The sequence below is a fragment of the Pararge aegeria genome, chromosome 6 (genome assembly GCF_905163445.1).
Source record: "Pararge aegeria chromosome 6, ilParAegt1.1, whole genome shotgun sequence".
NCBI lineage: Eukaryota > Metazoa > Arthropoda > Insecta > Lepidoptera > Nymphalidae > Pararge > Pararge aegeria.
In genome coordinates this window covers 5312264-5327934 of record NC_053185.1, presented here as the reverse complement: position 1 = coordinate 5327934, position 15671 = coordinate 5312264, and the positions used below count along the sequence as shown (strand labels likewise).

At 33.7% G+C, this 15671-nt stretch overlaps 1 protein-coding gene across 1 annotated transcript; it reads right to left on the bottom strand.

Moving 5' to 3' along the window:
• Window positions 1-1409: 1409 nt before the first annotated feature.
• On the bottom strand, window positions 1410-13982 carry LOC120624267 (luciferin sulfotransferase-like). The gene is made up of 14 exons (XM_039890716.1): window positions 13832-13982; window positions 13614-13748; window positions 13257-13356; window positions 11723-11894; window positions 9606-9732; window positions 9114-9208; window positions 8815-9003; window positions 5690-5816; window positions 5318-5417; window positions 5018-5189; window positions 4244-4370; window positions 3580-3674; window positions 3291-3471; window positions 1410-1519 (listed from the first exon to the last, which is right to left on the bottom strand). Exons 1-14 carry the CDS (start codon window positions 13917-13919, stop codon window positions 1410-1412), a joined length of 1818 nt encoding a protein of 605 aa, XP_039746650.1. The 5' UTR covers window positions 13920-13982.
• Window positions 13983-15671: the final 1689 nt, after the last annotated feature.

Here is a 15671-nt window from a genome sequence, read left to right as displayed (position 1 = left end):
CCTCTCTTCCGTTTTCGGGAAAGAACTATCCCATCTCCTACCTTATATCATGAACTCATTGTGAAAAGTTTCTTTACAATCAATTCAGTAGTTTCAGCGTGATGCGCAGCCATGAAACAGACAGACAGACGGACACCAATGAAAAAATACAGTTTTGGCTTTAGTATCGTTTATTCAGTGTACTCCAAAAAAATAAATAAATTAAATATCTTTAATATACATAATTTGAACCCTAACAGTTTCATTAAACACTTAGAATGCTTTGAATTAGCTTGTATGGAAGAATAAACATGTTTCTTTTGATTTAATATTTTTACAGGGTGATTATGAAATATACTACTCCTTCAATATTATTTCGTAATTCTGTTACCAATTTGGAATATCTAATCCAAATGAGATGAAAATTTAATAAATACCATGAAATAAATCGTTAAATGCCAAATGCGGGACGTATTTGTCGGTAGGGTGGTATTTAGCCACGGCCAAGTTACACGAACAAAAACTACGATTTAAATAAGTTAAAATTGACGGAGCTATGGTCGGTGGAGCTGAATTAAGCGATGAAAAGTATTATATGGGAATACATGTAATGTTTCATTAAATTCATTCTGTAGTTTCAGCGTGAATTCATTCTGTAAATTCATAATACAGACCGAAAGACAAGAATGACAAAAATTACAGCTTTGGGTTCAGTATCGATTATAGAGCCCATCTCAAAATCAACTTATCTCTCAAGCATAACATAAATCATAATATGTAGTGAAATTTACGTGAAATCATTATAACCACGTCAACCAATGAGCGTCTACTGCTGGACATCCCTGGGCAACTCAGTCGGGGTCTTTGAAGGAAGTTCCAAATACCACAGACTTGTACCTCTTGCGACCAGCGGTTTCCTGCTACTTTGATTCGTCTGTCCACCTAGCCGGGGGTCTACAAACGCTACATTTACCTGTGCGATGTCACCATTCCCTCACATTGGGATCCCATCAACCATCGGTTTTCCAATGTGCATGCTTAAAATATATTGCTTGTTTCAGTTTATTAATACTTCTTATCCAAAAGGGATAATAATACAGGCATCGAAACTTCAAAATAAATATCATAATGACTAAAAATTTTTTTTTTTGCATCTAAAAAGATTTGGGTTCCGATGATAGGTTTATATTCTTTTTTATTGTCCACCAATTCGCACTGGGTTGAGGACTACTGCCTTAACCTCTTCTTATTGTGAGAGGAAACCCGGGCCAGTAGCGGATTGATATGGTGATAATGATGATATTGATGACTAAATATAAGTAAACAACATTCAATAAACTTTTATTATATTTTAATAGTAAATATGTTTGCAACTAACTCGTAATTATTATTAGTAGGTACATGATACATTTTGTTCACTGTTTGTTATTTTAACAATCCGGAAAACGAAAGTCAGTGTCTTGCAAATTTTTCGCGATCCACTCGTCCGCCTGCGCGGACATCTCTTCGTCGAAATAGTCTCGCCACCCGCCTGACTTACCTGTAAAACACAGGTTAGTTTGGGTAATTAAACATTACTTATTACTAACATATTATATATATTATATATTGTATGATGTATCCATTCTAATTTTAATCTTTAGATCGACAAATAAATTAAATTGAAGCGTAGTTCTGAGATTTCTTAATAACTCGGTTTTAAGTCTTATAAGAGACCGCACGAGAGATTCCGCACAGCTTTGAGAACATCATGTAGAATTCTCAGTCATGCAGGTTGCCTCACGACGTTGTCCTTCACCGTTGAAGCAAGTGATATTTTAATTACTGACAACCAGGGGCGTGCACTTCATACATGCACAAAAGCACTGCATACCCTAAAATTGAAATATAGCTCGTATAGGAGGAGGATTTTTTCCATTTTATACAATTTTCCTACTGTATGCATACCCTGGTAAGAAACCCAGTGCACGCCACTGCTGACAACGCACATAACTTAGAAAAGTTAGAGGTGCGAGCTGGGATTCGAACTCGCCCCTGAAAGTGAAGTCGAGCTTGTACCCAATTCGCTATCACCGCTTCAAGTTAAGATTATGATCACTTAAATGTTCATTTTATATTAATTGTTAGTTAATAACTTTAAATATACGTGTTCGAGGAACAAGGGGTATATCAGTAGCGTATGAAATATTGAGGGTAATAAATTCCTTACAGTGTAAAGGAATTGATTTAAAATTGCAGTGGATTCCTTCGCACATTGGACTTACGGGAAACGAAATGGCTGATACCCTGGCTAAAAGAGCATTGTCCGAAGGAGATTATATTGAGGTTAAACCAAACTAATGCGAAATTTTAACAAAATTCAAAAAGGAATGTTGCAAAAATTGGAAAGTGTTTGTGTTCATCAGGTGGTATATGTAGCACGTGATCCTAGAGACGTCGACGTTTCTTACTATTATCATGACAAGTTGTTGAATTTAACAGAAACTGAAAATGATTTTAAGCATTATTGGAAATATTTCGTTTCAGACAATAGTAAGTATAAATTACAGTGCGGTCAGATATCAGGGCTTGCTAAGATTATTCTGAATTTGATACCTTTATACCTTCTTGAGTTGATACCTTTACTTTTTGACCGTTCGTCAATTTTGACGAACGGTCAAAAAGTAAAGGTATATGGTATAAGATCATACAATGCGAGCCTCTTGGTGTCCGTGGTTCTGCGAGGTAAGATTGAAGTGCCAACAAGTTGTCATGGCATTGAGACTGCGTGCTGGATATGTTCCTCTAAACAAATTTGGATATCTTATGGAAAATGGTCAGTTCACCTAAGTGTGAAATTTGTAATATAGACGAAGATGTCTTGCATTTGTTGGGGGAGTGTGCTCGGAATAGACCAATGAGGGACCAATTAATATGTAAATTTAAAATAAATCTTTATCATGTGGGGATTTGGCAAAGTATCCTGGCGGCGGAGGTAGCCAGAATGCTATTAGATTTTAAGTTAAGATAAGAGAAAGGAAGTATCAATTTTCGTAAAGGGAACAATGGGGCTGACATTCTTATTGTTAAGAAAAGTCCCGAATAAATATGGAATTTAAAAAAAAAAATACTTACTTTAAATATAATGCAAGATATTTTATGAAAAAGAAGAAATTAACGATATGGTATATAAAACTACTTTACCTAAGAGTTTAAATGCATAAAGAGCGTTAAAGAGATTATCAGTATAAAACCCAAAAATTTCAGGTTAATAAAACTAAAAATTTACAAGCTGGTCTGTCATATAACAAAAGTAACAAACACATTTTCACCTTTTCTTATAAAAGCTCCATCGCTCCTGAATATACCAATCTCCTTTAAGTATTCCAGATTAACAGATTTGTTCTTCTTGAAGTTATCGAAATCCATATGATCGGCAAGTTTGTCTACTTGGTCGTCTGAGAGTGTTTTTCCGAAAAAATTCGCCACCCGTTGTATAGCTCTAGGTAAGTTCTATAGAAATCAAAAATCAAAGTATAAGGCTATGTACCAAAACACTCAATAACAATTTTTTATGGCATAATTCGTTACAAAACAATAATTAAGAGTTTCAAAATTTACCTTCGTTATTTCTTCATAAAATAAGAATAACATATTCGGATGATTTCGCTTCTTCCAAGCTTCTAGCACATGTTCGAAATATGGTCCAAATGAAACTAAAAACATAAAAAACTTGAAACTTATACAACTTAATTAGGAACAATCATCATATCATGTAATAATAATAATAATCATTTATTTGCAAGAACGTTTGTACAATATAAAGATGTTGGTAAACAATATAGTTAGTTTAAAGAGCATAACATTCTACAAAATTAATAGCGTGCAAATTTGGTTCATGGATATTAAAAAATTCAACCTTAATTAAATGTCAAATTAAATTAAAATAAACACTACAAACACATGATAAAATTAAAAATGACAGTAAATAAATAAATGAATAACCAAATCGAAATAAATGATCCATAATTTATATTTAAAATGATTTAGTTTATAATAAATAAAGTTTTAGTAAATAAAGTTTTATGTCGTCTTTCTAGATACAACATATGCTCTACCATGGGTAGGATGGTTTAAGTATGTCCGACTCTTACTGGGTATACGCCAAGATTTTTCAATGGGAACGCTATTACTCCTCTATTCCAAACCAGTCCATGGTTTCAGAAGAAATCCAGAATAAACTTAGCAAGCTCTGATATCTGACCGCACTGTAATTTATACTTACTATTGTCTGAAACGAAATATTTCCAATAGTGCTTAAAATCATTTTCAGGTTCTGTTAAATTCAACAACTTGTCATGATAATAGTAAGAAACGGCGACGTCTCTAGGATCACGTGCTACATATACCACCTGATGAACACAAAATATTTGTAAAGTTATTAGGACATTCAGTACTTAATTTAAATGAATTGATATTTTGAACCATACGGTGTACAGGAAAGGAAATTATATTCTTCGATGTGTTATAATTCGACAACAATTTTATCAGATGACAACTTTGAGTACCCAGTTTAACTGCGACCTTATCTATTGTTGCATGTAATACCATCATTGCTCGGAAAAGTTTGATAGGCAGCGATAAGGCCGCTAAATTGCATAATCTATGTTGTTTGTTTTTCTGTTTTATTTTTATGGTGTACAATAAAAGTAAATTCTTTCCTAATGATACGATGCATACTGTAGTAGAAACTCGGATCCAAACCGATATAAAATCCCAAGTAGGTAATATAACTAAATCAAATATCAGATTTCTCTCTTCTGCTCATTGTGTCATTTTGCTTACACTTTGACACGGTACAGAAAAGGACATGCAAAATTATTGTTCATACTATTCATAGGAACTTTTCAAAAAGGAATCTACACTACCGCGAGCAAAGCTGCGGGTCCTCTAACGATCACGGCTTTACGTTCACGGTTGTACGGGTTCCGCCGTGATTGTAAACCCAAAAAAAACCATTGACGAAAAATGCATGCTAATATAAATAAGCTTATCAAACCTTTGTCTTATCTAGCAGTGATGGCGGGAGAAGTGATAGTGGTAGATGGCTTTTGATGAATCTCGGCGAAGGCATTTCCTCTATTTGCTTAATAGTCAGCGGCACTATAAGTTTTTTCAATATTTCTATTCCATTTCCCGTACATGAAACTTTACGAACCATCGATGACAATCTAGAAAAAAATGTATGGTTCTTTACATTGGTATAATATAGGTGTAAAAACACATTTGTTACCAAATATTTTTTAGGTATAGCTGACATTGTTTAACCAATCAATAGACAAAAGGTATGTAAACTTACTCTAAAAATGGAAATCTTGTACTGAGCGCTGTTGATTTAGCCTTCTCGTAATCTGAATTATTGCAAACAATCCATACTAATTCCTGAGTCATGGTAGTTCCTGTAAATAACATACCCTTATCGACATATTAAATATCTAAAAAAAAAAATCTATTTACTTGAAATGCATGAAAAAAAACAAAAAACAAAATAGTAATAGAAAACTAAAAAGAAGCAAAAATAAACGTAGTGCATGAATCAACATAAATTTCTCCCAAAAAAGTTATGCCGAGCTATCAAAAGGAGCCCAGGAAAGCCATTTATATTACTTTTATTATCTAGATTCTAGAGACTGTATGAGCATGGAAAACATTTAATTTAATAAATACTCACCAGACTTTGGAAAGGTAACAACAAAAGTATCATCAGATCTCAGCGCCATGTTGTAAATGCTGGGTGCCAATGATAAAAAATCTTTCGGAAAAAAGTACATTTTGGAACCAACACGGGCAAAACTAATCTGGTCAACTATAAAAAAAAAAAATTTCTATGATCATAAATTCAAAACAACTTGACTGTGTGAAAAAAATTACCATTCAAATAATCCTTTATCTCTGGGTTTTCTTTAGTATTCAAAATTTCAACCTCGAAAGGGAAGTCTTTACTGAGTTTACAATCCATTATCAAACGAAAACAATTTATTTTGATTTAAACTCCCAACATAGTAACGTTTCAACAGTTCACATCCAGAAGACTTTTATACACTAAAATATAAACTAAAAGATAAAACACATAATCCCGTATTTAGAGTTCCGGCCTAAAATGAGCCTATTGATGGAATCTTATGATGTGTGCCTGTACAATACACGTACCACTGCTTGGCTTCCTTCCTTATAGGAGAGAGCACAGACCCACCTTCTGCTCCAATGCGGGTAGGTGGGCTTTAGCTATTATGATCACGTTCTGCAGTGAACATAACCGGGACCGATAACTAAACGTTCTCTTCGGGGCACAAGGGTGCACACTGCCGTTTCCCTGACTCGTAGATGGCACTGGGATTTTTTTTTCAGAATCAAAAGTCAAATAACCCTATTCAACTTTTGATCCAATCCGGGAAACTTAGTCTCTCGTTATCCGTAGTAGAACATGCTTTACTGCCACTAGATCAACGAAGCATTTCTTATTACAATTTTGATTGTCAAATTAGAATCGAGTTTTGGTGGTCAAATTGCAAAATGTCGTCGAACTTTAATGTGAGGTGTCAAGTGAAAGTTAAAGTTTGTAGGTACTTGCGTAGTTTTTTTTATAAATTAACAATAAGCCCTTTGCACAAACCTATCTATGCGGATTCAAACCTATGAATTTTTAGGGTTTCTAATTCAACTAGCCCTCTTGTCTACTTCCTACGTGCTGGCTACGTTTCTATTTATTATATTTGTTATTTATTACGATTACCCATTAATTACGGAACCCTCCGTGCGTAAGTGTGATCATGCAAGGCCTTTTTTATCTTTATTAGACTGAAAGAAAAGTACCAATTAAGTTTATAAATTACATAGTATTTAACTAATTATTTACTTAAACGTGATTATTTGACTAAACACACCTGATAATATTCGCCTTAAGTGTAAACCTTTGCCAATTATATTGTTTAAAATTGTAGCACTAAGAAAATAATGTAGTCATATCACTGAAAAATGATACTAAAACATGTTAAAAATCATTCAGAGATAGCTTTTCTTCTAGAAGTGCCCTGCGGCTTCGCCCACTACCGTATCTACACCTACATAGCCTACACCTCCTACCTCAATAAATCAGATACCAAACGTAAAGTTTTCTCAATCGTACTTGAAGTGCCTAATATAGAAACCTATGATATTAACAACAGATAGTATATCAACATATTCTTTATAACAAATGACTGCATTCATAATGGCTGGCTTAGCAACAACACTACATATTAGTCGATAGCGACGTTGACCCAAGTCAATAAATGGATTGGTGCCCGTCTTTGGAAGTTTAAAAGATGATTTGGTGCTATCAGTCACAGGAGCTGTCACTAACAAAGAATTGTAAACGTCAAAGGCAGAACAAAACATTATGCAATTTAACCCCATCAAGACCCAAGTCTGCTAGTTTACGGCATAGAAAATTCACTACTTCCAATAGCATTTGGAACCTCGGTGTCAACATCTCGGATGAAGTCCAATTCCGGGCTCACTTTGGAAGTAAATCTTCGAGCATATTAGCTTTCAAATAGCTGGGTGTACTCAAAACGTTACTTTAATCAAGCGTAGACTCCAGCTCTATAAAGTGCAAGTAAGAACTCGCATGGAGTAACGAACCTCTTCACCAACCCCTTCCATTTGATCGGATACAAAAGCGGGCTAGTCGAATTATTGACAATCCCAAATTGAGTTTGCCTGAGAGTTTTGTATTATTATATTATGACCCCGTCAACCAATGAACGTCTACAGCTCTTTGAAGGAAGTTCCAAATACCACAGTCCTTTGTCTGTCCACCTACTCGGGGGTCTACAATCACCCTGGGATCCCAACATCCATTGGTTTTTCAAGCATGTGCAAGTTTAACATATATTAATAGTTCCAGTTTATTAATACTTCTTATACAAATGGTGTAATAATAGGGTTAGGGTTTTAGATTAAGTGGGTCGTCATCATAAATGTTTTTTTTTACATCTAAAATAATTTTAATTCCGAAGATAGGTATTTTTTCATCCTCTTAATTGCAAATAATAAATATAAGTAAACATTCAATAATTTTTTATTATATTGTAGATAATAAATTTGCTTGCAACTAAGTTGTAATTATACAGTACAGTAAATAGTAGGTACATGTTACATTTTGTTCGCTGTTTTTGATATTTTAACAATCTGGAAAACGAAAGTCAGAGCCTTGCAAATTTCTTGCGATCCACTTGTCCGCCTGCGCCGACATCTCTTCGTCGAAATAATCTTGCCATCCGCCTGACTTACCTGTAACACACAAGTTAGTTCGGGTAATTAAACATTAACTTATTACATGTGATGTACCCATTCTAATTGTAATCTTTAGATGGACAAATAAATTAAATTGAAGTGTAGTTCTGCGATTTCTAGATAACTTGCTCTTTGTATAAATTATTAATATATAAGAGCTATGATTATTTGAACGAAGGCTCTCAAGTTCACGTTTTAATCTTTTTTTGTCTGTGACTGTGCATTCTTATCGCAGGCAGGAATCACTTAAATTGAGGCTAGGTAATTATATGTTTTAAAAATCTAGAATAATTCAAATTTGAAGTTAAGATTATGATTACTTAACTGTTAGTTGTTAACTTTAAATAAAATGCAAGAGATTTTATGGAAATAAAAATAAATTAATGATTATATCAAAATGATTTACCTATGAGTAGAGAGTGTTAAAGATATTATCAGTATAAGCCCAAATATCAACGTTTTCAGGTTAATAAAAAAAAAATACAGGTTGGTCTTTCATATAACAAAAGTAGCTAACACATTTTTACCTTTTCTTATAAAAGCTCCATCACTCCTGAATATACCATTCTCCTGTAAGTATTCCAGATTAACAGATTTGTTCTTCTTGAAGTTATCGAAATCCAGATGATCGGCAAGTTTGTTTACTTGGTCGTCTGAGAGTGTTTTGCCGAAAAAATTCGCAACACGTTGTATAGCCCTCGGTAAGTCCTATAGAAATTAAAAAACAAAGTATAATTTTATGTACCTTATCAACTAATAACATTTTTTTTTGTGTCACAATTCGTGACAAAAAAGTGATTAAGATCTTCAAAATTTACCTTTGTTACTTCTTCATAAAATAAGAATAACATGTTCGGATGATTTCGCTTCTCCCAAGCTTCTAGCACGTGTTCGAAATATGGTCCAAATGAAACTAAAAACAAAAACAATTGAAACATATACCACTTAATTAGAAACAATCATATTATTTATATTTTAAAAAGTTTATAGGCTTATTACTGACTCTATTTCAGCGATTATGCCTACATATAATTTTCAGTGTTGTGAGGCGCGCATTACATTTTTCACTTAAAACCAAATCTTCGATAGCTTTAAAAACGCCGTTTTTTAAGTCATCCTGCTAGAAACCAACATCTACTCCACTACGGGTAGTATGCCTGTCCTTTATTAGATACACGACAATGTTTCAATGGGAACGCTTTTGGACATGACTGTTTCTCCCCTATTCTTAATGAGCCCATGGTTTGAGAATAAACCCTGAATAAACTTAGCAAGTTTTGTTAACAGACCGCATTGTAATTTATACTTACTATTATCTGAAACGAAATACTTCCAATATTGTTTAAAATCATTTTCAGGTTTCGATAAATTCATTAACTTGTCGTGATAATAGTAAGAAACAGCGACGTCTCTGGGGTCACGTGCAACATATACCACCTGATGAACACAAAAATATATAATGAAAATATATAATGTAAATTATTGAAGCGGTGATAGCCCAGTGGGTGAGACTACGACTTCACTGTCGGCGAGTTCGAATCCTAGCACGCACCTCTAACTTTTCTAAGTTATGTGCGATTTCAGCAATTAAATAATAATTGCTTGAACGATGAAGGAAATCATCGCGAGGAAACCTGCTTGCCTGAGAGTTTTCCATAATGTTCTCAAAGGTGTGGAAAGTCCACCAATTCGCTTTGGGCCAGCGAATCGGGAAAATGTGAGAGGAGACCTGTGCCCGGTAATGGGTTGATATGATGAATTCAATAAAAGATTAATTTATTTATATAAAGAAAGAAGAGTTATCAAATATTTAAATTTTAGGCCTACAGATATGTACAGAAAAACAAATTATCTAATTCCATGTGTGGATGATTCGGCGATTTTTTCATCAGATGACTCGTTTAAGTAGTGTGACTGCTATTTTATATAAGCTAATCAAAATCAAAATTCATTTATTTCAAATAGTTTGGAACATAAAATCTTGTCTGTTTGTAGTGACTCTACCTACGTAACGGTTCGGAAGCCTGATTCTATTTTCAGTATATTTTATTTATTTCGTTGATAACCTTTATAATCTAAGATTACTTTCCTCAAGGGTGGACGAGCTTGCTTTAGCAATAAGGGCGCCTTTGCATACCAATGTTTTTATAAATTTATTATTTTATATCAGTAGTATTTTTTCCTATAAATTTGTGTGCAATAAAGGGTCAATTTATCTATCTATATATCAGATTCTACCAAAAAGAAGCTAGCAAAAAACCAAACAGGTGCTTTTTTTTACAACATCAGCATTTTACATCATTATTCTGTCTTGAACAGATGAAGCGATGTTCTTCCAGTTCCAAGCAACCTTGCAATTTAGAATTAATACTGTAATAAATGTGTTTTAACGCATTATCAGGTCAAGATCTGTTTAAGGGTTCCTGGAAAAATGGAGGTAACTCTCCAAATTATAGAAACATGATTTGAGTATTTTTTAAACAAACTTGAGCATTAGCTCTCACCAACAAGCATTAGCTCTCATCAAAGCACCATGATTGATGAAAACTACGGATGGCCACGTTTTGCACGGGTTAGGATTTGATTATTGTATATGGTTTCGATTATGGTAAGCTATTTATGCTTGTCACAATAAAACAGCTGATTTTGAAGTGCCTCAATAATTAACGCCCAAGGTTCAAAATTAAAAAAAAATCATTTAGGCCTAATATAAGCACTTTTGGAACGTCAAGTATGTCTGTTTGTAGTGACTCTACCACCGGTTCGGAAGGCAGATTCTACCTAGAAGAAGCCAGCAAGAAACTCAGCAGTTGCTCTTTTCCAACATCGTTTTACAATTCAACAATCTTCGTTCTATCTTGTGTAAGATGAAAGCGGAGCGGCTTGTCATTAAGAAATTCATCAATAGTATTCTCACAGTAACAGTATCCTACAGTATAGTAACCTCGATGTGTTAAATGTGTTTTTATACATTCTTTAAACTTATGTAATGGTAAATCTAATATTACTTTCGGTAGCATGTTATAAAAGCATATACTCAGCCCAACAAACTTCGGGAAACAGAAATATTTTGTATAAGGTTATGAGCAGTTGACATAAATAATTATAAATAATTTAAAACCTAGCGGCTAACAAGCGTAATTTTTTATTTTTAAATAACGAACTGTTACTGTACAACTAAAAAGCAAGAAATAAACATTTTCTATAACATTTTTAAGTCGGTGTCAATAAAAATGTAGGAAACTACTAGGACTTACTACCTTGCTTTATATATTATTATTTTTTGGTACAGTTTTAAAATGTTGCTTTTTGTTTATTAACACAAATGTTTTGTCTGACAAATTCTATATTATTGTAAATACATGCTATAGCTACTGTATGGATCGCTTCTTTAAATTTATGTCGTAGGGATTCACGTGATTCAAACCTTTGTCTGATCCAGTAGTGATGTCGGTAGCAGTGAAAGTGGTAGATGGCTTTTGATGAATCTCGGCGAAGGCATTTTTTCTATCTCATTAATAGACACGGGCATCATAGCTTTTTTCAATACTTCTATTTCGTTTTCCGTATATGAAAGTTTACGAACCATTGATGACAATCTAAAAAAAAATAAGGTTTCTTTACATTGGTTTATTGTGATTTCTATGTTTATAAATCATTATTTGTCTGAAGGGTTGTATATTTATTTCCAAAGTTTTTTTTTAGAAAAAGCTGACATTTTGTCTATAGATTCTTAATCTATAATAATATTAATATGAGCACAGAATTAAGAACATACAGAACCCTCCTCCAGCCATTATTGTATGCAGTGCATTATGTCTAAAAACAAGTAATACGCCCCGCGCACGTCTCATTTCACCATCACACCCACGGAATGTGGCTAACTCACAAACTTTTTTATATTTTCCCAATATATTAAGAACATTAAAGGTTGAATAATTAATGTCAACCGCAAAATGGAAATTTGAAAATGTGAAGTGACTAACTGCCTATTTGAGAAAAACTTCTTAAGTGGAGTGGTTTTTGATGCTTCATTACTAGTTGTGTACACGGTTCCTGTATGTTTTTAAAAAAAATTACCACTCTAGGTTACATTATGCCTATAGAATTCATTATTTGGCGTGAAAAAAAAACAATGCGGAATATCTAACTATCATTCAATACTTGAACAATAAAAAATTTAAGTATCGATCCAGTTACTTATTACATTTTTGTTGATAGTCATTCCAGTTGATTTTTAAAACTATGACGTTTTAGTTATTTGGTTTATTTGGTAGTTTTACTCATTTTGTTTTTTCTGTGTTTTCTTCTTTTTGTCGGTAATAAAAAAAGTAATATATCAAAAATAATATTTTGATGTTACACTTAAAAATAAATGAATTTGTGTGTGGAATTGGCTCTATAAGTTATTTCAATAAATCCAAAACCTAACAATCATAGTAAAGCCACAATAGCAGCTTTCAGAGGTGGCCAGTGTTATATGGCGTTACGACCTTTAGTTACGGGTAGACCGCGGGGGACAGCTAGCTAATAAATGCGAAAGTTATTTTGCTTGTTTGTCCTATCTTCGCGCCCTAAGCAACAATTCGAATTCATTTTTGGCATAGAGTTAGTTTATAGAACTGCGTGTAACATAGGCTACTTTTGGTTCTGGAAAAACGTCAAACTACCTATGGCTTTTACAGTAACATTTGTAATTTTACACTAAATATTGAATTCTCCAATCCAGCGGTGTCCAGTCTTCACAACGCGTAATAAATTCAATTTCAAATTCAAAATTTCTTTATTCATGTAGGCCTATCACAGGCACTTATGAAGCGATCAAACATATGTGCTTACACAATTGTAAGGGGATGGTGAATAGTTTTCCATTGCTATTAGGTTCGTGTATCAAATTTTTTAACCGAGTGTAACATTGCTAGTCATCGAAACAAAGAGACAAAAGTTCAATGAAAACTTACTCTAAAAATGGAAATCTTTCATTGAGCGGTGATGATTTAGCCTTCTCGTAATCTGAATTATTACATACAATCCATACTAATTCCTGAGTCATAGTGGTTCCTGTAAAAATATACCCTCATCGATGTAACAAACATCAAAGAATAAATTAATATTTACAACAAATGCACAAGATTGGTATAAAAAATTTAGAAAACAAAAGAATATAAAAAAAAACGAATTCGAACATCGTAGTGTGTATTTTCTTTGGAAAAAAACAAATCTCAAAAAATAATTATGTCAATTGATCTATAAGACCCAGGGCAGGGAAGCTATTGACTTTATGAGCGGCAGAAGTGGAATTCAAATGACATACTCACCCGATTTTGGGAAGGTAACTACAAAAGTATCATCAGATCTCAGTGCCATGTTATAAATGCTGGGAGCCATTGATAAAAAATCACTCGGAAAAAAGAACTTTTTTGGTCCAACACGTGCAAAACTAACCTGGTCATCTACGCAAAAAACATAGAACATTATTATCTAAAGATCACAAACTCAAAACAACTCATTACAATGATTGTGAGAAACAAATTACCATTCAAATAATCCTTTATCTCTGGGTTTTCTTTCGTATTCAGAATTTCAACCTCGAAGGGGAAGTCGTTGCTGAGTTTACAATCCATTATAAGAAGAAAACAATTTATTTTCAATTAAACTACGAACATAGTAGCGATTCAACGGTAACAGTTTACATCCTGAAGTCTTATATACACTATTGATTAAACAAATCATGCCGTATTTGGAGTTCCGTCCTAAAATGAGCCTATTGATGGAACCTTATGATGCCTTTCACATCACTGCTTCGCACATGCCTCCCCTGTTATACGAGAGAAGGTTTCAAGAGACATAATCTCACCTTATGCTCCATTAAGGGCTGTAACGATGATTATCAAAACATATTAATTAACATTAAATTACAATAGCTCCATTTTCCTTTCTTTATACACAAAAATGACAACTCGATTGCTAGCCAGCAAATCTTATACTACTGCTAATGGCTACACTATCTATTTATTAATATTTATTACGATTGCTAACAAAGTACTGAACCCTCAGTGCACAAGTCTAACAACGCAAGGTCGGTTTCATTTATCTTTATTGGACTGAAAAAAACTACCTATTAAGCCTATACATTAGATAATATTTGACTAACTTTTACTTAAAACAGAGTATTAAGTGCTTTATAACTAACATTTGCCAAAACACTCCTGATAATATTCACCGGGGTCTTATTCAATCCTCAAGTAAACACCTTCATTAGTAAAATTGATAAAAAGAGCACTGAGGAATGATACGTAATTTTTTTATCAGATCAGTCTTGTAAATAAATAACAAAGAATAAGTTGTTCTGGAAAAAGTTTATAGTATGCAGTAGGTAATAACAATAACTAACTTTTGTACATTTATTTATTATTAATATTTATTAACTCATCACACGTAATATACATCACAGGTCTTAATTTAAATGTGTAAGCATAAACTCAAAATATTTTTTGCGTACACCCACATCGTTAAATGAACGTATTAAAGAGGTATTCCCCACTATTAGTCAATGCAAAGGATTGTAAACATGCCAAAGTAGCATTCTCTATAACACCTAACTATCGAACTACTCCGCCTGGACAGACGTGACCTCAGGAAGATGATGGGACTAATAATAGGGCATAGCCCTTTAAGCCCCTTTATAGGTGTCACCTATGTGACAGCCTTCTTTGCAGAGCATGTATGGAGGCAGACGAAACATCAATGCACTTGATGCGAACGAGCGTAGCATAACACGATGTCCACCTGATATCCCCAGCCACATTCCCGGAGGTTCTTTGCAACCTAAGCGGCATGCTAAGCTTCTGGAATGACGTTGCGAGCAACAATAGCGGGTAATTTCGACGCACAACAAGCGACGTGCTTACGTGCTGAAACTGCCAAGAGGAAAGAATAAGAAAAAGGATACGAAAGATAGCCCTACGGTAGGCAAAAGTCATGTTACCTTAACTTTTATTCCGTATTTATTTAAAGCTGTCTTTTTGTGCTGTGTTTTGTTTTTAATTCCGAGCGGAGCCGCTCAATTATTTCTGTTTCACATACCTTTTGTATATTTCAACACACGAATGTTCCAGATATATAGGTCTGATCTATAAGCCTAGTTTAGATATCCCAAGATACATAAGATAACGAGGGTGAGTAGATGATAATTTACTCGCCTACCCACATACCGCCAACCATTCTGATTACACTTAGGTAGCAGCACTGCTTTGCTTTGCACTAGCGTTTTTTTTTGTTTATAATTTAATTTCTGTTAGGTTTACAAAAAAGTGTATTTTCATTTCATTTCATTTCCCTGCAAATCACTCATACATTCACGGATCACATTCAGT